The following is a 24,116-nucleotide window of genomic DNA, read 5'->3' on the forward strand; positions in this document are numbered from 1 at the left end:
TTCAATTTGTTTCCTCTAAAACAGGCCACCTGTCTCTGAGTTTGTTGTAGAAGTTTGTTTAATCTTTGACACTACAGCCAGAATCCCCGTTTTTTGTTTTAATTTGCACTTCCTCTTTCATTAAAAATGTGTTCTATGAGCTTAAAACAAAAATTGGCATGTTTCTAAGGTAACAAAATCTGATGGAGGAACAGAACCTCCTCCTCAGAGTGCAAAACAGGAACCCTTATCCCGTGGCCTCATGGGTGCATGGGTGCTCACACAGACCAGGTCGGGGCAGATAACTGCAGCCTCCTCAAGCTGGGGCCAGCCCACAGAGCCGGCCTGCCCTGGACCTGGCCCGTGCCATCCTGCCAGACCTCTTTATTAGGATGGCCTTCGAAGGACAACCTTTGGGGGTGGTGTTGCAGGTTCCTTGGAGTCTGCACATCAGGGTGCACTTCCTGTCAGAGTTACTGTAACAAATTTTTTGTTCTTACATCGTCACCCCTCACAGGGATTCGGCAAACCTCTTGTATAAAAGGCCAGACAATAAATGGTTTTCTCTCTGCCATCTGTATGGCATTGTGACCGCTCAACTCTGTGTTGTGTGTAACTGGAGAGCCGCCAAAGCAGTGCGTCAGTGAGCAGGCATGACTGTGCCAAGAAAACTATTTGCACGAATGAGTGTGGCTGCATTTGGCCCATGGGCTGCAGTTTGCAGACTCTTGACTTACGGCGCTGGTGTTTAGGACATAAGCTCTCCTAGGACAGGTACCCTGGCGTCACCACTTAAAATCCAGTGTCCCTGTGCTTCTGGTTTGATACTCACTGAAAGTGTCGACTAACTGTTCTGGGAGCAGCTAGTTTAGCTGAGGTGGTGCCCACTGCCTCGCCACCCGGGACGAGCCTGGCTGCCAGCCTCGTCTCATGCGCACCAGCAGGACATGGGCCCGAGCCAGGTGTCTGGGCTCTGGTTGGACCCTTCAGCTGATCTGCCTGTCACATGGGCGCCTTCCCCCGGCTGTCGCCACGTTGGGCCACCTCTGACCTAGGCTGGTTCCTGTCCCCACGTGAATAATTGCAGAGAAGAGGGCCGCCAGGTGCTGTTGATGGTTGGGTTCTGAGGAGTGAGAATGCAACTGGGTGGAGATTTCCTCTGCTGGGAAAGGAGACAAGCCCGGTTCCGCTCCCCCTCGGTCGTGGGACGGGTCAAGTGTGCCCCTGGAGGGAGGAACGCCTGACTTGTCAGAGGCTGCAGACTTCAGGGGGACTGTTGCACATGCCCCCGTGTTTTTTCGAGTGGTGGCCAAGGGCCTCAGGTACTTTTTTACCAAACCAGTTCAGTTCTGGTGTCGCCCTCTTTCCTCCATAGGGAGCCAGCCGGGCAGCTGACGATGCTGAGCGGGAACGCCGGGACCGAGAGGAGCGGTTGAGACACTCCCGAAATCCAGCCACCCGCGGCCTCCCTTCCACGGCCTCGGGCCGGCTGAGGGGGACACAGGAGGTGGCTCCTCCCACCCCCCTCACCCCTACCTCACACACTGGTGAGTGGTTCCCGCGCTGTAGGCAGCAGGGTTCTATTTTGTGTGTCGCTTGCTCTGGACACTCCAGTGTGTGACCTCATGGGGTCTGGGCGGTGTGCCTCGTGGGTGAAGCGTGCGCGTCCTCGTTCTGTTCGTTTCTTACTCCGAAATTAGACACGCCGGGGAACCACCTGGGATAGTGCCTTCCAGAATATCTATTTCTCAGAAGTGGGCCTGTTGAAGGATTGTGTTCCCTGTGAGCTCTGTTGCTTTGCCTCTTGGTCTCATGACACAACATTTAGCCTCTTCCTTGCCTGTTGAGACAGGCAGTGTAGGCAGAGGCCCCAGCCAGCCTCCACTAGACTCCTTGTGCTTTACTCCCGGGGATCAGCCCGTGGTGCCGGCCTACCCTTAGGGTGCGGTAAGCTGTCCTGTGCCTGAAACTGAGGCAGCTGAGGGTGCTTGGTAGACATGGTTTTCAGGGAGAGACCCTGTGCTGGAGTGTGGGGTTGCATTCCGAGGCCTCACGCTTGCCCTGTCTCCCTCTCCTCCAGCGAACACCTCTCCTAGGCCCGTGTCCGGCATGGAAAGAGAGCGGAAAGTGAGTATGCGGCTGCACCGCGGTGCCCCGGTCAACATCTCCTCATCCGACCTCACGGGCCGGCAAGATACCTCCCGCATGTCCACCTCACAGGTACGCGCCCCGTGGGCCAGCACCTGAGCTTGCCCAGGCCGGGTGCTGCGGGCCTCTGACTTCATGTTTGGTCTGGTCTTAATGGGCTCCAAACAAAGTGAGGTCATAGTTTCATAGTCATTCCTTCTTTCCTTCCTTCCCTTTCTTCCCATATTGGGGTGTTTTAACTGATGGGGTAACGTTGTACCCCTTGATGCAGCTTGGCCCCTTGGTTGAGAGCCTCCTTGATGAGCTGTGTGGGGTGAGGGCTCTACACCCCTCCCCTCAGGCTGTGCTAGGCTGGGACGTGCCACGGGGCCTTGTCTCTCCTGCTGCCCTCCACGTGGCTCCCAGCCCCCGGGCAGCCTTGGAGCCTTGGCCATCTTCCCTGTGCAGGCTGGTGCTTCTAGCCTGCTCACACCATTTGTTGTGGGCACATCCAGCCTTGGAGACTCTGTCCTCGATCTTGTTGACCAGGTGTTCCCCCAGAAGAGTGCCGGGGGCGCGGGGGGTGGCAGGGGTGGCATATTGCCGGCCATCACTGTTTAGTTTATGGGCAGAGGCCTTCTAGAGCCCAGCGCTTGGCAGTGTGCTTTGGGGCGAGGGTTCCTGTCTTCTGGTGCCCCTTCTGATGTTTGTCTTCTGTCTGGCAAGGCAAGTGTGCTCAGAGGTGCAGGGCCTGATCCCAGGCCCCTTTCCCCCCATGTCCTCTTCCCACTGTGGCTTTCCTTGCTGTCCTTCTGTGCTTGCTACCGTGCCTCCCTCAGCAGAGCAGCTCTTTGCCCACATGCGGACATTTTTCCTCAAGTCGCTTCAGGGTCTCCTCCTGAAGTCAGGGCACTAGGGGCGTACGGGTCAGGAACAACTGAAGTGGACCATTTCTCCTGCTTCAGCCAGTGTCCTGTGGGGACTGGGACTACCCCCTGGTGTCTACTCAGTGGGTAGGTGGCGGGTTGAGGAATGTCCGAAGCCCAGGTCCCGGCCACGTGCTGGGGCAGCGGCCCTGTGCTTCACCACTATGCCTCACGTTTACACTTTGCGTCCTGCCCTCCTCGTGCTTTCTGGGCTGTGGGCGTACAATGTTGGTGAATTTGGTGGGTCGAGCATTTTGTGAGAACTCCCAGAACCTCAGTCCTGTGGCATCCAGCCGGTCTTGTGGCAAAGGAACAAGGTGTGCCCAGGCACACTTTAATCAAGTGAAATAATGTTTCTGCCAAATTTACTAGTAATTTACTAGCAAGTCTATTAGAAATGGGTTTTTCTTATATGGTAACTTTCTCTAAGAGACTGAAGATGCGGGTAGTTCAAATTGTGTGGCTCAGTGGGTCAGTAATGAGATTGGGCCTCTTAGGGCTCCCAGCCCCACAATCGTCCTCTGTCACCACAGGGCACAGAAGGGGCTTAACAGGTTTCTTCCCACAACCCCTGGAATGCATGAGCTAGCAGTTGGGAGCAGGTCCCTGGAGGTGTTCACCATGCCTGGCCAGGAGGGCCTGGTAGAGGACTCCAGAACACCTCAGCTAGCAAGGACTGAGGAAGGGGCAGGCTAACTTCTTTTTTAACACAAGAAAATGTGTTTTGCTTTGAGGATCATTGAGGAAAGTGGAAGAGGCTGAGAGTCCTGAGAGTGCCAGGCAGTTATGGGTTTTAATCCAGCCTCTTCACCACCTTGTGTCCATCTTCATTCAGCCCATGACCCCTGAACGTGGACAACACACAGCTTCAGGACCTTTCCTGTAAAGTCTTTCCATCACAATTGCATGTCTTCGCCCTCTGGTTCTCTCTGCTTTCCCTTCAAAGAAACGGGCCTGAACACTGGGGTGGGGGGGGCCGGTCTCTGAAGAGATTCAATTTGTGTGTGTCCCTTCCAAAAGAAGCACTCTAGTTACCCTGGGAGTTTCCTTATGATCTTCATGTTGAGGGCAGCTGGACAGCTCTCTCCTTCAGGTTTTCCTGATCATCCCCCAGGTGCTCTTCCTTAAGAGACTCTGAAAGACTGCTGTCCACCAAGGGTGTGATCAGAGTTGCTCCAGCTTTTATGACTGGCCTCCATTCACACCCCCCACCCCCCGAACCCCCGCCAAAAGATGCAATCAGGAATAGGGCCAGTGACACAGTGATCCAGGGGGCAGCGCCACATGTGCACAGACCGCGGCCTCTTCTTACCAGCTTCCTCTTCCACAAGGGGAGGTTGCATCCTGCATCCGTGTACCCAGGCCAAGGAGGTAGCTCATCGTCAGCATACAAGTGCCTGGAGCCCCCTGCCTGCTTGGGGGACGGCCCTGCCGACCCTCTCCAGCTGGGGGTGGGAGGACGTGACATACAGGTCCCTTGCCCTAGCCACCACTCCTCACCCCCTTGTCCTTCTCCAGGGACTGCAGTCCCCGTATCCCCGACCCCAGCCTGCGAATCTGGCCTCTGTTGCTGGAGTGTCATGGAGACTGAAAGGCTTCTGGTGGCTGAACCTGTGTGTGATGTTTCTCTTTGTGAGAAGTGTCTTCTTCATCCAGTGCTGTTAATAGAACATAATACTGACCCGTGGTGCCAGTTTTTCCTTCAGGTGGGCTAGCTTGTTTTAATTCTGGCTCCAAGTGAGGTCCGCAGCCCTGTCCTTCTCCGTATGTCAGTCCTTGTGTCACGGGGAGGTGGTGTCCTCTCCACCTCCCGAGCACAAGCCTCAGGAGCCCCTGATGCCAAGACCCTGTGGAGGGGCTGCTGTCTGGGCATCCAGTTCTCTTACTGCTTGAGGAGTTGGGAAGGATCTCCCTCATTGGCCTCCCTGATGGATCCATCCTCGAGGAGCAGCGGCCACATGTCCAGGGGCCACTCTGGAAAGGTGGGACCCAGTTCCTTGTGTGGTCCCGGGATCCCCTCGAGCAGTCCCAGCCAGGGGTCCTGGACCTGGTTGAGGCAAGGCAGCACTTGTGGAAACAGGAGGGCCTTACGTGCTGGTCCAGCCAGTGGAACCCTTACCAACAGCTGTCTTTTCCCCCCACCTCAGAATAGCATTCCTTTCGAACATCACGGCAAGTAGCTGCACGTCTCCCCGTCGGAAGGCAGCACTGGGTGAGTGTGCTCACGGCGGGGCTCCTCGGCAGGCGCCGGGCCGGGTGGGAGCTGCCGCCCACTCGCCGGCCTGAGGGAGCACGCAGGGGGTCGGGCTTGCATGCCAGGTGCCCCAGGTAGAGCCAGGGCCCGGCCCAGGTCGTCTCCTTACATGGATTCCAGAGCAGCTACAGTGGGCTGTGCAGTTACAGTGGGCTGTGCAGTCTGGGGTGACCCCAGAATCCTTTCTGTTGGCCTTTGGCCCTCGCCGTGGTCTCTAGTCAGGAGCTGGCATGGGGAGCAGGAGCCCGGTCTCGGCTCCATTGGCCCCAGAAGGCTCGGGGCCTTGTGGCCCCAGGTTGGTCGCCGGACGTGTATTGTATTTTGCTGGCTGTGGGGGGCCGCGCTTGGTGGGGGCTCTTGCGCTCTCGCTGCGTGAGACACTCCTGATGGTCTCTGCTGTCCTGGCTTTGTCGTCTCTCTTCCTTTAGCATTGATTTCTGTCCTCGTTTGCTTTTCTTTTTGAACTTGGTCTCTGCCCAGCATCTTGTCCACGCTGTCGTCTGTATTAACCCATCAGCCACAGCCGCCTGCTCCCTGCCATTGGTGCATGGCTGGGCCTCCCAAGCCCAGCTCCCCTCTCGGTGGCAACTCTTGTGGCTCCTCCCAGCTGAGGGCTTGCAGCTTCTGTCCACTCGGCACCGCAGGGCAGACCGGCTGTAGTTGTAACGTGACTGCACTCTTTGGGGACATCTTGATGGGAAGTGCTTTTCACGTCTTCCCCCAAGTGGAGTCCCGGTGCCCACTCGGGGCCTGGTCCTTTATTTCGGAACACCAGGCTACTCTCTAGGAAGGGGGCGCTGGGCATCTCTTGCCCGCTTGGACTCCGTCCGGTCTGACTGATCATGAGCTCACGGCTCCGCGGCCTCCTTGCCTGCATGGCTCTTCTTCCTTCCCCGTCTTCCTGTCACTCTTTCTGCTGCACGTGTCCTGGCCTCAAGGGACCTTCCAGAGCGGCTGGGGGCACATGTCCAAAGGGCTAGGCGGCATCTGTCCTTCCTCCTCCCCGGGCGCTGTCACTGGTGTTTTGTGCTCAAGCCTGACCGGCTCCACTCCTCTGGCCTCACGCTGACCTTCTCCTGTGCTTTGGCTCCGACAGATTCCCGGTCGGGTGGCGTCCAGTGGTCTGCAGTCTGTCGTGCACCGATGAGAACTCTCCTTTTTGCTGAGGGCAGACAATGCATGGCTGATCTACTCTGTTACTAGTGACACGCCCCCGGTCTAGAACCGAAATGTTAACACCGGGAGCTCTCCAGGCCACCCACCCAGCGACGCCCATGGGGGAAACAAAACACAAACCCAACCGGACAGACTCCAAGCGCTGCCATCGCCGGGGCTGCACTGAGCCCCCATGAACTCGGTTCTAGCGGGGCTGGGAAGAAAGCAGTGAGACGGTTGCAGAGAGAATCAAACTCCCATCCAAGAGCCTTTCAGTCCCCTCCGTGGTGGCGCACCCGTGTCCCTGCCGAGTCTACTGTAACTACCGATCTTCTACTTGGTTAAGACAGTTTTGTATCATTTTGCTAAAAATTATTGGCTTAAATCTGTGTAAAGAAATCTGTCTTTTTATTGTTTCTTTCATGTCTGTTTTTGCGGTCTTAAAGATGCTGACTTAAAGAATTCTGAAGCAGGTGCTGGTGTGGAGTTTGTGTAGGAGCGAGGCAGGGAGCAGAGCACACGTGGGTTTCTGTGGTCTGCGTCTCGTGGTTTGTTATGTGGTCCACTGTGGAGAAGGGATTTTCTCATCAGAAATTCTATCACGTATATACGCGTGTGTAAGTAACGTGTGTGTCCGTGTGCCGTGTGTCTCGTGACTTCATTAATCTAGTTTTGGCTGTCACGCTCCCTTCCCCACTGTAAACTGAAATGCCTGCTCACTGCAGACCCGCTGGGATTCTTGAATCATCAGGGCAGTTAGAAAGTGCTGGCCACACGCACAGGCGCAGCGGGTGCTTCCCGACAGAGCAGCCCATGGATCTGACCTTCCCAGACACAACGAGAAGGAAGCCGAGCCTGAAGACTGCAGAAGCCACGGCTTCGCGTCATGTTGCTGATCCCTCGGGAGAGGATTTCAAGCAGAGACTTGGGCTCCTCCGTGGAGTCATGTTTGGTTATGTTGGTGGTGGTTGCCCCAGTGCTTTCGAACTTGGGAGATTTTCTAAATAGGCTGTTGATACTACCAGTGCAGGTTGGCCCCCAGTCTGGGTTAACATCTCTGCTCAAAACCAAGGGCTGTGGTGTCCACCCTGTGTGCCAGCATTGCCCAGAAAGGCCAGCGGGCCCAAGGGAATCCACTCTGAAGTGCCAAGAAACAAGTGACTCTGACGACCTGAGGTCCAGGAGAGTGAAAGATAACACGCTTTTGTGACCTTCCCTGAGACATAGTGACCCCACAGAGGCCAAGAGGCAGAGCAGGGCCGAGTCTCCCCAGAAAGACCCTCCGGGGCAACCAGGCTCCAGGTGGGTTCCTGAGACACCCTCCCTCGCTTTGCAGCAGCAGCAACAGAAGCACCAGCTGGTAGTGGCGGCCGGTAGACAGGAGCCTCCGTCTCTGGAAGTGAGGTGCAATATATATGTTCATAGGTACTTCCACATTTCTCCCCGTCATTGCCCTGCAGTGCATTCTGTTTAGAAACAGGCACTGGTAGGAAGCTAGGGACCTGAAAGGTGTCCATGTCTGTGTTTTCCCTTCCTGCCCCCAAAGTCCCAGCACAGGGACACTGGTCCTAGGATGCCCCAACTGCTGTGTTGATGGCACAGAATGCAGCTGGTTGCTTCTTTCTGAATCCTGAGCTGGCTACTCTGTAAGTGTTTCAGGGTATGGACACTTGGCCAGGTGGGGCTGTGTTTCTGGGAGTGTAAAGGGAGCTCGGGTTGGTTGGAGTGAGTTGGGGGCTTTCATCGTGGCCCAGTGCCTTCCTCAGAGGTGGGCGTCCCCCTCCTGGAGAGCTGTTAGCAGCTGCGGCCCCGATGTTCTGCATCCAGGTTTTCACCTGAAATTGCCAGATGGCATTTTAGAAGTGGACTCCAACCCCGAGTCCTCAGCAGTGTGGTTGTGGACAGTTGTGTCCCCCCCGCCCCCCCGTATTTAACTCCCCATCCTGACTTGCAGGAAACATAGTTGGAATGTCTGTATCAACCTGTGTATCAGCGGCCAGTCTCTGAACTGCGCTTTTGTATGACCACTGTATTTGTGTCCTTAACCACCATGTAAATAATAAATTCATGACGACTTCTGCCTTTCTTCCCTGCCCCTGCCATGTGGTCTTTATTTCATCAGTTTTGAGTTTTGATTTGTGTAGATTAACTTTGTGAAACTAATTTTCTGAGACTGGGCATTCGTGTCTGTCCTTTGGAAGCCTGTTGATGTACTTTTGTAAGCTGATCAGGAGCAGGTGGGATGAGCCTCTGGGCTGTGGCGGGGATGTGGCTGAGCTGCTGCCGGTGTGGGCCGTGCGCACACGCCAGTCTCCTGCTTTAACCACCTCTGTGGGAAGGGCGTGCTGCCACTCACCTTGTGTTCTCTGGGGAGTGAAGAGCATGGTGTTTGGCCCGTAGCCTTGTTCCTACTGCCCGTGGAGGGTGCTCATGGTACCCATGAAAGGGCTCCCAGGGGGGCCCCTGCTGGGACCCAGGGGCTTGGGCCCAGCAGTCACCATCCCAGTGTAAGCACCAGTCTGCATCCCTCACGCCCCAGGGGCTGTCCCTTCTAGGCAGGCAGTGTTGGAAGAGGGCATCGTCTCTCCAGCTGTTGGGCTCATGGCCTCCGCTTCCCCCTGCCCCTGGAGTTGTTGGAGACCAGGACACCCCTACTAGCCCTGGGAGCTCCAGGCAGAGCCGAGTGAGAAGGTGTGGCCCCGCAGGAAAGTCCCTCCCTGTTGAACTGGGACCACAGATGTGTTCCCATAGATGTGTGGTAACTAAGCACCTTCTGGTCCACACCCACTTGTCCTGAGCGGAGTATGCCAGCTTTGCGTGTACTCCAGGGAAATTAGTGACGCCACCCGCATGCATGGTAAACGGGTGGGGCAGGTGGATCTCCCAGCTGCCACTGGTTTGTGTTTACTGCTCACAAGCCAGGTGTGCCAGGCTTGTGCCAGGTGGTCCCTGAGGATGTGAAAGAGCCTGAGCTCTTCTTTATGGGTTCCCCCTCCTCCCCTAAGCCTGCTGACACTTGGACTCAGCTGAAATGGTGATGAGGTGAACCCTGAACCACCTCTTGTTCTCCTGCCAGGAGGGAGGTCACAGGCAGAACAGGGACCCTGGCCCCTTTCACTCAGAGTCTGCCTGCCCTGTTCTCCAGCCCCCTCACCACCTCTGTCTTCCCAACATGGAGAACTCTACCCCCTGACCTGCCTGACAGGCTCCATGCTCGGGAGAGCAAGCTCTGGGTCCAAGCCGCCACCTGCCACCTGCCCCCAGGCCCTGTCGCCTCTGAATGGGGTGCTTGGAGCTCCTCCTAGGGACCATGCCCACCCCCACTGGCTGGGAGCTATGAAAGCAGCACACCCCTTGGCACCGCTGTTTGCAAGAGTGTTTAGGGTTACAGGGGAGTGTCCTTTGGGGGGAACCTTGAGGGGGCCCTGCAGGTCTAGGGAGCCGCCTCCCAGACTGCCATTGGCAGAACCCTTGGGCAGTCACTGGCAGCAGGGGCTGCCTTCCTGCCAGGCTTTCCCAGTGGGGGCCTGCACGTGTGTGCCAGGGTGTTCTCCACACAGGATGGCAGGTGCCCCAAGTTCTGGCAGGGCTGGGTAGTGCCCCAGGGCGCCTGGCTCATGTACCCCCCACTTCTGATTTAGGCTGATGTGTATGTGTCCTCCAAGGAGGTGCTAACGGCTTGTGAGAGTGGGCTTAGCACAGGCATCTGTGTCTTCATGGGAAGCTGGGTGTGAGCCTCCTCCGGTGGGACGTCTGGAGGACTAGGGAGAGCCCTGTTCATTCCAGAGCGCTGACCACTCTCCTAACTGCTTTTAGGGCCATTGGCCCTTGGCAGCCACAGCTTCCTGAGGACAGGAAGTTTTCTTTCACTGTGTCTTGGGCACAGCTGGAAACATCTGGAACCAGAAAACCAGGCAGACCAAACTGTCTGGTCACCTTCTCCCCAGGGTTAGGGTTAGACTGCAGGTCAGTCTCCAATCTGGGCAGAGCCCCTGCATGCTTTAACCAGCTGATGTAGGGGCAGGGGGCCTCAGGTGCACCCTGGGTTGCATGGATCCAGCACCAGACCAGCCGTGGGTCCCACCCCCAGGGGAGGGACTCCCACACCATCTCAGTCACTGAACGGTATACCCAGTGTGGCTGTAGAGAGTCCCAGTAGGGAGTGGGGACGAGTGAGGCAGCTTCAGGTGAGAGTGAAGGGGTGGTGGTGTGGAATACAGGGGCCCTGGTCATCCCCACAGCTGGTTCCAAGAGACCCAAGAAAACTGAATGACTGGCGACAGCCAGGCCGAGCTCTTGCCAGGAGAGAAGGGGGTGTCGTGATGAGGGCTTGGGAGGGGGTTGGGGGAAGGGCACAAGCAGGCCACCCACTTGTGGCCTTTTCCTGTTCCCCTCCAGTTCAGAGACCACAGGTGGGGCTGACAAGTTGGGTGCTCGTGGCTCAGCTCTCCCAGGGGCTGGCCCCTGCCTGGCCCACCTTGCACAGGGTGAGGTCCGTGGATGCAGGGCTACCACCTGACTTTTGCAGCTGCTAGCACTGCCCACAGCTCAGGCCCCTGGCAGAGGAGAAGGACAGAAAGGATGAGATGGGGCAGGGTGCTGCAGGCAGGCGCCCAGCCCCCTCATAGAGCTCAAGGGGCAGATGGAGGAGGGAGCCAGCAGCCCCCTTAGGGCAACACCTCTTGGGGAGGGGGGCCCAGGACGTGAGCTCTTGCTTGCTTTTCGTTTCAGAGGAGCAGGGATGTGGCATCTCTCCGGCTGCACGCGGCCCGCCAGGGTGCCCGCTGCCGTCCCCAGCGCCCTCGACGCACCACCTACTGAGGCGGCCCCAGCGGCCTCTGACCGGGCTCCCAGCCACACAGGCCACCGCTGGCCACAAGGGCAGGTGGGTGTGAGGTACCCAGGGCAAGGCTGAGCAGGGCTGTTCCAAAAGGACAGGGACCAGACACCAGCCCTGGGCACTGACCACGTGGGATGACTGTCAGCTAACCAAGGGGTGAATAAACAAAAGCAGGCAGATCATTTTCTTCAAACACACACCAGTGAACAGAAACCACATGTACATCCCAGCCTAGGTGTCCACATCCCCGCAGTGTGGCCCCTTCCCTGCCGACCACCAGGGTGCTGTGTGAACACGCTGAGCCGTTTGAGGTCCAGCAGGACAGGGTCCAGAACGAGCAGTACTTAGAAGGCTGACGTGGCTGCTGAGGACTGAAACCAATTTGTAAAAATAAGCAGGCTGTCTTTTGAGAAAGAGATTTGGGGTCAACGGTTAGACCGCTGTCCCTAAGAGCGAGCAGGTTTATCTCAAACCTTTCAGAGGCGAAGGAGGGAGCTTTGTCCACTAAGACACTCAAAAGGGGTGGGCTGGGGCACACAGGAGACCCGGTAGGACAGGGCACTCATGGGCACATGGGGAGGCCTGTTGTGGCAGTGCCCGCTCCGTAGCTGTCCCCGGCCCCGCCCCCTGATTAAAGTCGTGTTGTCTCCAAAGCGTCGGGTCTCTGGGTCCTTGAGCCCAGCGGTGGGCACTGGGCTCCCTGGGGTCAGCAGGTGGGTTCCCTGGTGCAGACGGCTCATAACCTCGCGGCTTGGCTTCACCACAGATCCGCCTCGGAATGACACGTTCCCACCCCGCCACCTTCCCCTGAAAAACACTGATCGGGTGATGATCCACTGCCCGGGCAGCCGGCGCAGAGCCGAAGGCCCCGCCCAAGCTGGTCCTGTTTGTGAAATAAATACGAGCGTTGACGGTCTCTGTCCGGTTCCCTGCACCCCTGCCGTCCTCCCTGGGCTCAGACGCTCGTTTCCGGGGTGTGAACCACCTCCCCGTTCTTCTCAGGCTCTGTCTTCAGGAACTGCTCCACCTCCCGGGAGTCCACCCTGACATCCTCCGGGGGCTTGTGGCGCTCCTCCTCCGTGGCCGTCTCGGGCCTCTTCCTAATGCAGAAGAAGTTACCCAGCACCAGCACAAGGGAGGAGGCCAGCACCTCGGCCCCCGCCAGGATAAACACGTACTGGTAGACGTGCGTCGCATCCAGGAGCTTGCCTGCAGTGCAGGGAGACAGGGTCAGCCCAGGGCTGCAGCTTCCGCCAAAACCCCACCCCCAGTCACCAGGATAGCCTGTGACCCTTGAGGTAGCCACCCTCACCACCCACCACCCCCCAACCCCGCCCCAGGCAGCAGAGACCCAGAGGCTAAAGCAGAGTGGATCTGACAAGGGTTTAGAGCAGAGCCTTGAATGGGGGCCTCATCCAAGGCCTCCTGAGGGGTCTGACCCTGCTGCCTGTTGCCACAGTGGCCCTCACAGGAACCACCTGGACTCCAGAAGGACCCTGGGACCCCAGTTCAGGCACCTCTTCACACCAGAACCCTGCCTCCCCACCCCAGGCAAGAAGAGCAAGAGGCCCAAGGTCAAGTGGGAGGTAGAGGGCCTACAGGGTTGGCTGGAGAGACCCAAACCCAGGTGCAGAGACTTGGCAGGGCCTTGGCCACACTAGTCTCACGTCCCCAACCCCTATCTTCTCAGCTATCAAAAAATAAAAGTCCAGTGTAACAAAAGCCAACCCTGGCCTCAGCTCTGAGTGTCCCCGGGGTGTGGGGACAGCCAGAAAGAAGGACCAGGACTCCACCCTAGAGCCATCACCACAGCTCAGGCCCATGGGCTTCCTCCCACAATGAAACCAAGTGGGTCCTGGGATGTATAAGAGGCTGTGTTCCCCCACTGAGGTCAGCTGCCCATGTGCAGAGGTACATGGTGACCTGGCTACACAGGGCTGGGAGAGGTGGTGGAGGCCTTTCCAGCTAAGAGCTCCCCATGGTGAGTCCCCTTCCCAGGAAGAGCAGCTGTGAAAACTGCCCAAGGGCCTAGCCAGGCCCAGGGAGGTGAGGCCGCTCACGCCCCTGCTGCCAACCCCCAGCACTCACCTCCGGACGGCGGCCCAATGAGCACAGCTATGGCCTCCAGCAGCAGCACGAGGCCAATGGCGCTGGAGAACTTCTGGGTGCCCACGATGGCCATGAGCACCTCGAACTGCAGGGCCCCCACCATGCCATAGGAGATGCCGAAGAAGATGCAGAAGACCACCAGCCCACCGTAGTTGCTGGCAGTGGACCCCGTGAGGTCAGCGAAGCCGTTGAAGAACATGGCGAAGCTGAAGAGGTAGACAGAGTAGGGCCGCACCTTCTTGAGCCCCGTGATGAAGCCAGCGGTGGGCCTAGCAAAGATGTCGACGAAGCCCAGGATGGTGAGCAGGAAGGCCGCCTGAGTGTCGGGCACCCCCAGGTCCTTGGCATAGCTCACCACAAACACAGGTGGTACAAAGAGCCCCAGCACCATGATGGAGGCGGCCAGGGCATAGATGACGAAGCCACGGTCCCTGAAGACGCTCAGGTCCAACAGCCGCCGGGGCGGCCGCTGGGGTGCAGGCCCCGAACCTGAACTCTGCCGGGGCGCCTCCAGGGGCCGCATGAGCGCGGCACACACGCAGCAATTGAGCAGCAGGCCACCCAGGATGAGGAAGCCGCCCCGCCATCCATAGTGGTCCTGCAGCACCTGCCCCAGCGGGGACAGGGCGCACAGGAACACCGGGCTGCCTGCTGCCGCCAGCCCGTTGGCCATGGGGCGCCGCTTGTTGAAGTAGCGGTTGAGCATGATGAGTGAGGGCTGGAAGTTGAGCGCCAAACCCAAGCCTGGAGGGGAGCAGGCAGGTGAGTGCAGGTGTCCCGGCCCAGGTTCTCCCAGGCACGGGCACCCGCCTGAACGATTCTTGTGTGGACCTGAGGCATCCAAGTGAGGGGACTCAGCGTGTCCCCGACACCAGCCCACGTGTCCGGGAGAGACGGGGAGCAAGGGACAGATGGGAGCCTGGCAGGGCCACCCCACAGCTGGCCTCCCCCGGGAGGCCCTATCTCTTCAACAGGAACCACTGCCACCCGGCCACTCCACTCCTGGCGGGGCCTCACTCACCAGTAAGGACCCCTGTGGTGAGGTAGAGCTGGATGATGCTTCCACAGAAGGACGCAGACACCATGCCCAGGGACGCCAAGAGGCCGCCCGCAAGCATGACTGGCCGGCAGCCAAAGCGATTCACACACACGCTGCAGAGTGGGCCTGGCAGGTGAGGGACAGCAGCTAAGGCACGGGACCGAGGCTGTCCAGGCCCAGGGAGACCTGCCCCTCCCCGATGCCCCTTCATCCCGGCGCAGGAGACACAGGGGACCACATTCGCGTGTCTTCCTAAGTAAAGCAACGGTCCCCAGGCATCTCTCCTGACTGGTCTGTGCAGGCAGCGAGGACGGCTCTGGGATCCAGCACAGCTGTGCAGATACGGCCCTCTGGACAGGGTCTCAGACAGCTTTGGCCGTGCCAACCTGCCCTCTGGAGACCATGGCACCCTCGAGGGCTTCCCACCAGCTGTCTCTGGGGAACCAGGGCTGCGGACACTTGGATGCACCACCCAGCCCCCAGCCCCCAGGGCTTTTTGCCCAGAAATGAACTTGGTGAACTTGCAGAGGTGGTCACCTGGCACGACAGCCCCTGCTCACCTGTCCCATACAGCATGGCCAGCAGGATGGAGGAGATCCAGGCTGTGTCACTGTAGCCTATCCCAAACTCTCGCATGAGTTCCTTGAAGAAGACGCTGACCGCCTTGGGGAAGGCGTAGGAGAAGCCCGTGATGACGAAACAGCCCCAAAGGATGGCCCAGCCCCAGCCCCCATCCGGGGCCTTGATGCCGGTCGGGCCCTCGTCGATCACTGCCCCTCCCATGGCCAGGAGGGCTGATTCTGCGTCCTGAGAAAGAGGAAGCCAGGCTGACTCAGTTGTCAGTCACCCAGCTGCAGCCCAGCAGCATGGGGACACAGATGTAGCTGAGGGCAGGCACCCGGAAGGGCTGCCCCTTCCTTCAGGCCCTAGCCCCCAGTAGGAGCTCAGCTCTGGGCTGGGCCGCCACCTGATGATACCTGAGAGCCCTGCCTCTGCCCCTCACCTGCGCTGGGTGCAGGGCAGCAGGGTGTGGGGTGACCAGAGCTGCAGCTCCTCCTCCCTCCCCTGCGCAGGCCTGGCCTGCTCCCACACAACTAGCTCTAAAGGGCAGTGGCTTTTTTGGGCTCAGCCAGGTCTCAGGTTACCTCTTGAGGAGGGCAGACCCCAGTGGGGAAATCAGCTGTGCTCTGGCCTCCCGCCTGACCTTGTGTCAGGAAGCTGCGTGGTTCTAGCCGCCAGCACCTCAGGCAGTGAAGCCAGGCCTGGTGGGGGCCTGGGGCTCGGTCTGCGGTGCTGTCCCTCGAGACCTCAGTCTAGATGTGGCCAGCCTTGCTCTCCCACTCCCAGGAGGACAGGGCTTCCCCGTCCTTCCCACTCTGATTGCACTGCACCAGAAGTGAGAGTCTGAGGAGGCACACACAAGGCTGTGCTGTGCAGGGACTGAGTGGGGGAGCAGACGGGGCAGCTGAGGGTCACTGTGCTGGCCCTGACTTGTCCCATCCTGTTATCACCCACCTACCTCTGTCCGGCTGCTGGAGTTTAACTCTTCTGGTGAGGGAACGGCAGGAAGAACACGCTTCCATCCAACCCACCAGAGCAAACCATTGCAGCCCCCAGGCTCCCCAGTGGAAGCTGGCCACACCCACTGTCAGCCCCAAACCCGCGGAAGCCTGGGGTCAACTTCCCTCTTTTAAACCCCAGGAACTTAGCTCATTTGAGGCCCAGGAACTTGATTTCCACCTGAAGATCCTCCCCTCCCCGCCCATTTTCATCCCCAACCCGTCCCTGATCCTCGCTCCAGAAATTCCCAAATCCCAGAAATCAGCCTCACCTGACAGAGGCTGTTCCAAGGACAGAGTAGGCCTCTATGCTGCAGGCGTGGGGAAGGGAGGGCTTGCTGGATCCAGCCACTCGCTGCCCACTGAAGCTCCTTGTCTCCCCACCCGTGGTGAGCTATAAGCCAGCTCCCTGGTGGAGGAAGCCCTGATATGTAGTATCTGCCGATTCCGTGGTGTAAATACTCCACCTGCGTGACACCCAAGGACCTCCTGACCAGGGGAGCTGCACAGGCAGCACCACCGCCCTCCTAGCCGCCCTCCTATCAGCCCGCCCGCCTGGGTATCGTAATCTGTCGTGGCTCCACCCCTTTCCCCTTTTCCTCGGATCCTTGTTGACCTGGCACAGCCCTCCAGGTGGCCAGTCCTGCATCAGAGGCTCCACAGAACCTGGGACAGGACTCTGGAGTGAGGACAAGGGCCTCTGTGCCCAGCCTGTCAGAGCACAACTTCAATGTGCAGAGCAAAAGAATGTGGAGAATAAGACCCACCCACCCCCACCTCCAGCCTGCCCCCCAGCACACTGGCCACAGGGGCTGTGCCCTCCAGGGACCCTGATTCAGTAGTCTGGAGGGATCTGGACTCTGATTCAGTATGGGGAAGGGGTATCCAGGTTGTGATCCAGCAGTGGAGGAGGGGGGGATCCTGGGCTTTGATTCAGAGGGTGTCTGGGCGGGGGCAGGGTTAGGGGCTTTGTAGATGATTACAAGCAGGAGCTGCTGTCTGAGCACCACCCTTTGATGGTTGGACCCCAGGAGCCAGCTGGCTATCAGGGTGATGACAAGGCAGATACAGCCCACTGGAGCAGAACAGCAGCCCTGCCGTCACCCACAGACTGGGCCAGAGGTCCACTTTCAGAGCCTGCGCTGGTTCTTAGCTGGGCCAGGGCCACAGGCGCCACTGGGAAACCCAAGAGAAGCCCTCACCTCTCCCTGCACTCAGACCCCAGTGCTCAGAAGACACCTGGACTTCAGTGAACAGGATGGAGGGTATGTCTGAGGGCAAGAGCCATGCAGCCATCTGGGGACACAGCCAAAAGGTGCACGGGGGCACCCTTGTCAAGGGAGCCCTCATCCTCCTGCAAATGCAGGCACAGCCCCGTGACCCAGCACAGCCCCCTGGGTGGCCACCTCTGCATCTGAGGCCACACAGAACCTGGGACAGGACTGGAGGAAAGACAAGGGCCCCTGCGCCCCGACAGTCTGAGCACAGCTTCAGAGTGGACCACCCCAGGTTCTCCAGAGCCCTGCCGTGGGTCACATGGCCACATGCCTGAGCCTGGTAGGAGACAGGTGGACAAATGCCATCCCAAACTCACTGGAGGCCGTGGAGGCTGAGCCTCTGCCCTTCCCCTTGTGAGCATTAAGTTTAAAGGGTCTCTAAGGTACACGCAGCTGACTGATACTAAACAAAAAACAACTAAGTATATTCGTAGGAATGTGAATGCTCTGCGATGCGATGACACTAAGGCAGAAAACACAGGACTCCCTGACCCAGGACCCCGGACAGTGGTCGTGATTGTGGTCACGGGGACACTGCGGGATTGGTTGTCCTCAGTATCCTGGCTTGTTTGGGGTTATGAGCTTTGTAAAGTAAATCAAACGGATCATGTGGAGGCCAAAGAGGAGAGTGTGTGGGGGGTGAGCAATTAGGAATAGCTGGACACTTACAAACCCACAGGTATAAGACAGGGCCTCCATCTAAGATCTCCCTGGTTCCACCAGCCAGACCTGGGGCACCAGGGGAATCATGGGCACCACAACCTTTGAAGCCCTATTCTCTGCCCACCAGGGCTGGGTCCTCCCTGGAGGCCTCCAGGATCTTGAGGAGAAAGAGCATCGGGGAGGGTGAGGAGACAGAGGGACAGGTGCCAAGGCCCAGAGGCAGGAGGGTACAGTATGTTCCAGGACCTGTAGGGGTCAAGGCTCACACAAGGAGGGGGCCATCTCACATGCCTGGGTCAAGGTCCTGTGTGGTCATCTCTCCCACCATCCCCTGAACACCCCAGAGACACTGCTTTCTCCCGGCTAACCCCCCAGCCCAGGTTGCAGCCACACTGAGATGACCCCCACCCTGTTCCCCACACCAGATGGTTCTCAAAGGGAGATTTCTAGTGAACTTCAATTTGCAATGGGGAAGGGTGTGCAAGCAGGGGAAGATGGAGAGCAGGGGTCTCTAGATTGGGGGCAAAGGGATTTCACCCAGAAGTGCTCTGTGTATTTATGGCGGGGGGTGGGGTCAGCTAAAATTTCCAAGAGCAAAATGGCCTCATCAGCCTAGCCTGTCCTGTGGAGGAGGCAGGCTGGGGCACAGGCTGGCTGATACGCCAAGGGAAACCTAGAGTGGGAGGAGCGGCCCCCTCAGGGACTGGTCGGGGACCCTCAGCACAATGCAGAGGGAGGTGGCACCAGCACATCTGTTAGCACATGCCGGCCGGCTGTCCTTTCAGTGACATTTACTCTCACAGGGAAGCACGTAAACCACGTTCCCAGCCCAGAAATAACCCGCCCTCCAGGCCTCGGAAAGCTGATCTCCCAGGTGGGTATGTGTGCCCACTTCTGGGTCAGGTGAGGCTCCAGGGGGTGCCCCCAGGTCCTGGCCCAAAGAGGTACGTGTACAGAGATCCCTCTGAATGACCCATCCCTCATGCCCTCCTACATCAGGGGCCCCTGCCAGCTGCTGCCTCAGGGGCCAACTGGCTATCTGGGTGAGGGTCCTAGCTGGGGTGAGGCTCCAAACTTCTGCATCACCCCTCTTTCCGTGGCCCCCTTCTCTGCCTACATTCACCGGCTTTGAGTGTCCTTGGTGGCGAGAGTGCCCAGCCTCACCCCCAACCCTACATCTGCACCCAAAGAGCTAGTGCAAACCTCATACCAGCGTGTTCCCAACCTGACCCCACGCCCCCACCTCAGAGCCAGCCCTGACCATGTCCTGGTGGCCTCACCACCTCCTGGGCCCCTTCTGCCACTCCATTCCAGCCACAGGCTTGCTGCCCCTTAGGCCTCTGTACTGGCAATTCCCTCACCCACCTCAGTCCAGGCCATGAACCAGGAAAGGGGCATTCAGTGTAGGGGGCCTCCAGCCCCAGAGCCTGTGGCCTGTCCCACATGCTTAGTCGGTGCACTTTCCAGCCTGGCCAGTTACCTAACTGGACCTCTAGTCCTTGGAGACCAGCTCCAGGTGGGCGGGGCAAGAAAGGGGCAATTACATTCCTTCCTGACTCTTCCCGCACCAGGAGGCTTGGAAGACATGCCTGAGTAACAGGGAAACAGCCCAGTGAGGCTATCTCCTGACTCCTCAGGCTTCAAGGCCCCTGAAACCCATAGGGGTGGCTGTACCCTCTGGAGGAGGGAGGGGCTCCCCTTCTTCTTTTGCCTGCAGTTCCTGTTGTGCACAGGTAACCAGAGGATTCAGGACACTCTGATCAGAGTGCCTGTCTCCTTTCCAAGAGGCGGGACAGGACACATCTCAGCCCTGCCCTCATCGGTGTTTGGAGCTGTGACTGGAGGGAGGTGCCTGGGGCTTTTTCTGGGGAGGTGGAAGCTGGGCAGTGGGTGAAAGTCTAATCCAGGCCTTCTGAGCCTGCTGGGCCCTCCACCCCACTTTCTCTGACCACGCACATGCCCAGTGCTCCCACAAGCTCTCCTATAGGCTCATGTCTTGTAGGGGCCAGTGGGGTGGAAACAATGGTCTCATTCACCAGACTGGACACTGCCGCCCAGGCCAGCCCCTAGCTCTGAGTCATTCTCCACCTCCATCACCCAGTTATGACAAGAAGGCCATTCGAGAGTTGCCCCGGGGATGTTTTTTTATTTACCTTGTTGGGGGGCCCCCTCCTCTAGGAAGCTCAGAGGGCAATGAGGAGGGGCCTGAAGGTAGCTGAGCAGGCCCAAGCTAACCCCCCTCAGGTCTGGACCCAACCCTGTCCAGCCTGGCCCTGCCTGGGCTGCCCATCCACGTGGCCACCTTGTCCCACTCAACTCCCTGCAGCGCCGCCGCCCCCCCCCCACCCCCGCCCCCGACCTAAACTGTACCTAAGACCAAGGCCCAGAAGGTGATCTCTGTGTCAGCAAGCCCCACCAGCAAGGAAGGGACCCTTCCACCAAAACTGGGTTCCTAGCTCCCACCACCACCACCTGGGGGCTTTGGAGCAAATAGAAGGTGGGGGAGTTGGCTGAGGAGATCAGAACGGTTGGGGAGGGGGAAGTGGAACCCCGGCCATCCCCCACCCCCACCCCAATCTCCACCCCAGGGAGCAGGATGGATGATCCTTCCTATTTCAGCTTCCGGCTGGGCAGGTGGGAATCCGGCCGACCCTGGGGGGCGCCGGGGGCGGGTGGGGGTGGGAAGAGAGGATGCTCAGGGCGGCCCCGCCCCAGCCCCGCTGCCAGGCAGCGCGCGGGACGTGGGGGACGTGACCGCGCCAAGGGAGGAGCCGCTGCCGTATTGCCTGGAGTAGAAGCCCTCCCTGTCCGCTACCGTATTGGCCAGAGCGCAAGGCCAACACGTAAGGCCACCAGGGTCAACGAACCCCTAAGCCGCACTGGACATCCCAGAGCGCCAAAGGGGACCCCGTGGTTCCCCCCGGGCGAGGCACTCTTCACTGTCCGCGCGTTGGAGCTGGGCCAAGTGGGCGCGGCCCGGCGCTCGAAACATTGACTGAGAACGCTGGGTCTCCGTGACCGGCTTCCTCGCACGAAGCCGGGAGGTCTGCGCTCGCCGAGACGACGCCGGCAGGAGCCCCAGGCCTTGTCCGCTCCCGCCCCGCCCCGCCCCGCCCCTGCGTCCGGGCCCAGTGCCCGACTCGCCGGAGGCCTGATCCCGCCTGATCCGGAGGCGCGTCCAATGGTCTGATGGCTCTGCGTGGCTGTCTTCTCCACTGGCTTCCTCCCAGAAGGGCCACGGGAGGCCCTGGGGTCGCTCTACTGGGCTCCTCACCTCGAAGGGGCGGCACTGGCCCCCTGCACACCTGCTAGGTCCCTGCGAGTCCTGCCCTGGAGCAAGCCAGCCTTGTTCTGCAGACACCACCAGCCAGTGAGTGGGACCCCACAGACCCTGTTCCACACGGTCTCCCTGGTCAGTTTCCTGAGGAGCATGAACGCCTGCCCCTCCTTGCTGCCCTTCAAGCAGAGGTGTCCAGCTGTAGTGAGTGAGAGCTGAGTTGCCTTCTGGGTATCAGGTCCTGCCCAAGGTCACATGGGGTCATTACAGAGCCTGCCTTGGGATAGGGCCTCTCAATATCCAACCTAGGCACTGACTATACCACAGACTGGGCAGGAAGGTGCCACACCTGTCTGGGCACTGCCACCGCCATCCTCAGAGCCCCTTGGGGGCAGACCTCCCACCATGGGAGCAACTCCTTAAGCTGAGCCCAAGCCTCTGTCCATCAGTCAAGGGGCTGAGTCCATCCTCCAGGACACATTCCTCCATCTGCCCGTCCCTCCCAGCACCCATCTGACAGCCGAACACTTCCTGGGCCTTCAGAATGAAATGCTGGACCCCAGAACCCTCCAACCCTCACGACACCCACTCCTCCTCTTGACTTTGGACAAACCTCTCTGACCTGGGTTGCATAAAGGCCATGGGTCCGGCTGCCATCAGCTGTCCTGCGGACCACTCAGCCTGGCCGTGTTCATCACAGAGTGATCCTGTCGTCCCAAGCACCTCTGGATGTATAGCCTAGTGCCTCTGGGACAGAGAAGCACTTTGACCCCAGGGGCTGTGCCTGCCCCTCACCCAGAATCCAGGCAGCACTTCCTGCCCCTGCCTGGCGGCCATGACCCCCACTGCTTCCCTCCCATTCACAGGCCTGCTGGCCATTGGCCTGGGCCAGCATCCAGGTGGGTGAGTTGTCAATCCACTTTTCAGATAAATAAACCAAGGCCCCGAGGCCCCACCTGGTTTTCCCAGAGCCCAGGACCTGGGAGGGGGGTGAAGTGAGCTTGGGGAGTCCAGTCTGATCCTGGAGCGGGTTCCCCATTTCTCTACCCAGAGTCTCCATCAGAACCCATTGCCTGAGGGCAGGTGTGGGTTGGTGAGTGTTTAGGGCGGCGTGAGAAGAGGAAGGAGGTGAGCCCTCGGGCACCACCACCCCACCCCACCCCCCCGGCCGGGAGAATACGTGCTCCCCGTTTCCCCCCCGGGAAGGGGCCCGGGCCAGGCGTTAGCTCCACCAAATATAGCCGGCGCGCCCAGGCCGTACGCAGCGAACTGAGCTATTTATACCCGGAACCCGCTCCTCCACCCCACAGAGCCGCCTCCTGGCGGTGCCCAGCCCCCGAGGGTCGCTCGACGGAGGGGCGCCCGGAGGAACCGGGGAAGTCGAGGTCGCACAACCCAGGTCCGAGGGCTCAAAGGGGGTGCGGCTGGCTCCCTGGGCTCCTCAGTGAGGGCCGCCGGAGGTGGGGGGCTCGTATGTGCCCGGCGTGCCCCCGAACCAGAAGGGTGAAAGGCAAAAAGCGCGGACCCCCAGGTCGCCCCCAGGCCGGACGCAGACTCAGCACCGGGGCGGCTGGGAGACTCCCGGTCCCGGAGCCGCGGAGCATCGGGCCATGCCTACCTGCTGCCGCTCGGTCGCCGCGCGCCTCTGCCCGCCTCGCTGCCAGGCGCCGCGCCGGGGGCGACTCAGTGCTCCGGCCGCTCGCGCGGCACTTCCCCAGTGCACGTCACCGCTGCCTGGCGCCGCCCCGCCGGGACCCCGCGGGAGGGGCGACCCAGTGCTCCCCGACGGCGCAGACAGCGGCGCGGGCTGAGCCTTCTCGCCGGATCAGTCCCGCTGCCCCGCGCCCTCAGACCGGCCCCCCAACCTCGCCAACCCCTGGCGCTGAGTTGGGAGCCCTGGCCCGCAGCCCCCTCCCGCCCCTTCGTCTCCCACTCTGTACGCTCTCGCCTCTCTCTGCCGGGGCTGGTACCCAGCGCGACTGGGTCCCGCGTTCTCCGAGGCACCGACCCCTGTCGCCCCCCGCGCCCGGGGGCCGCTCGCTCTGACAAGTGAGCGCGCGCACCCAGCCACACCCCACGCCACCAAGGGCACGCGGAACCCGTGGGACTCTCACCTCTCAACTCAGCTCTGGGACTTTGCAGGTCACCCTAGCCAAGCGCCCTGGAATCTGCGCCCCCACCCAAACCTCTGCTCTCTCCAGGGCGGCCAGCGCCCCTTTTCCTGGGCTGGGGAGGAGGGAGAAGGCGAACATCGCCCGTCCCCCGACCCCGCCTGAGTGATCTTGGTCAAAGATGTCATCCTCTCTGACTTCCGTTTCCCCTGTGGAGCCAAATACAACCGCTGCTCCTCCTCTCGAGCTCCCAGAACCTGGCTGTGCTGGGGGATGGTGGGGCCCCAAGGCGTGTTCCCCATCCCCATACTCCGCAGACCCTCACCTAAGGGGAGATTTAATCGCAGCTGGTCCTAGGCAAGGTGCTTCAAACCTGGGTTTTCTCATCTGCAACATGGAAAGAACTAAGGTTTAAAGAGAAACCACAGAGTGGCCTGGGCCCAGGACACCTCTTGGTGACTGGTTCTCAAGTCACAGGACACTTTCCACCGAGACACCCAAGTGTTCAGGGACTTCAGGAGGCCAAGCAATGGTGTCTCTGGGTTTATCTCAAAGATTCCTGTTCATCCCAGACAGGGTGACAGGGTGAGCATCCCTGGGTGCATCCTCTGGAGGATTACCCTCTCCAGAGGCCAGTGGGGTGGCTCACCTGCCTTGGCACAGTAAAGAGGGGTGGGCAGAGGGTGGTGTGGGCCTTCTAGCCCAGAGTTCACCATCCAACCACTCCTTTGGAGACACCAAGTCCACTGAGGACTTCTGATCTTTTTTTTTTTCTGAATGCTGGGAGACCACCCACCACC

The 24,116-nt window shown here is 59.7% G+C and overlaps 2 protein-coding genes across 8 annotated transcripts in view; one reads left to right on the forward strand and one right to left on the reverse strand.

The window, feature by feature from the left end:
* Nucleotides 1–12,197, forward strand: part of CSNK1D (casein kinase 1 delta) — a 37,802-nt gene extending 25,605 nt beyond the window's left edge. The window contains exons 7-10 of one of the 3 annotated variants that reach the window (XM_027517850.1): nucleotides 1,355–1,526; nucleotides 2,060–2,199; nucleotides 11,173–11,326; nucleotides 12,048–12,197. In XM_027517850.1, the coding sequence (XP_027373651.1) occupies nucleotides 1,355–1,526; nucleotides 2,060–2,199; nucleotides 11,173–11,262 (402 nt within the window). In that variant the 3' untranslated portion in view covers nucleotides 11,263–11,326; nucleotides 12,048–12,197. Of the gene's footprint in view, nucleotides 1–1,354; nucleotides 1,527–2,059; nucleotides 2,200–5,179; nucleotides 5,245–6,382; nucleotides 8,530–11,172; nucleotides 11,327–12,047 lie in introns of those variants that run through there. The other 2 variants (XM_027517853.1, XM_027517852.1) reach the window with 2 other exon arrangements.
* SLC16A3 (solute carrier family 16 member 3) lies at nucleotides 11,439–23,453 on the reverse strand. 5 transcript variants are annotated; one of them, XM_027517846.1, is made up of 6 exons: nucleotides 23,320–23,453; nucleotides 16,261–16,397; nucleotides 14,990–15,236; nucleotides 14,412–14,555; nucleotides 13,370–14,134; nucleotides 11,439–12,490 (listed from the first exon to the last, which is right to left on the reverse strand). In XM_027517846.1, exons 3-6 carry the CDS (start codon nucleotides 15,210–15,212, stop codon nucleotides 12,237–12,239), a joined length of 1,386 nt encoding a protein of 461 aa, XP_027373647.1. In that variant the 5' UTR covers nucleotides 15,213–15,236; nucleotides 16,261–16,397; nucleotides 23,320–23,453; the 3' UTR covers nucleotides 11,439–12,236. The 5 variants fall into 5 exon arrangements, with proteins under 5 accessions (XP_027373647.1, XP_027373646.1, XP_027373648.1 ...); XM_027517845.1 differs by lacking the exon at nucleotides 23,320–23,453 and adding an exon at nucleotides 22,824–22,916; XM_027517847.1 differs by lacking the exons at nucleotides 16,261–16,397; nucleotides 23,320–23,453 and adding an exon at nucleotides 22,824–22,921.
* Between the last annotated feature and the right edge of the window lie 663 nt (nucleotides 23,454–24,116).

The sequence above is a fragment of the Bos indicus x Bos taurus genome, chromosome 19 (assembly GCF_003369695.1).
Source record: "Bos indicus x Bos taurus breed Angus x Brahman F1 hybrid chromosome 19, Bos_hybrid_MaternalHap_v2.0, whole genome shotgun sequence".
Taxonomy (NCBI): domain Eukaryota; kingdom Metazoa; phylum Chordata; class Mammalia; order Artiodactyla; family Bovidae; genus Bos; species Bos indicus x Bos taurus.

What these genes read in the sequence shown, in the direction of transcription:
- SLC16A3 (XM_027517846.1), bottom strand. Translation starts at nt 15,212, where the DNA reads ATGGGAGGGGCAGTGATCGACGAGGGCCCGACCGGCATCAAGGCCCCG. An exon ending in GGCCATGCTGTATGGGACAG is followed by an intron (nt 14,556 to 14,989) that starts GTGAGCAGGGGC and finishes CTCACCTGCCAG; the next exon opens with GCCCACTCTGCAGCGTGTGT. An exon ending in CACCACAGGGGTCCTTACTG is followed by an intron (nt 14,135 to 14,411) that starts GTGAGTGAGGCC and finishes GCTCCCCTCCAG; the next exon opens with GCTTGGGTTTGGCGCTCAAC.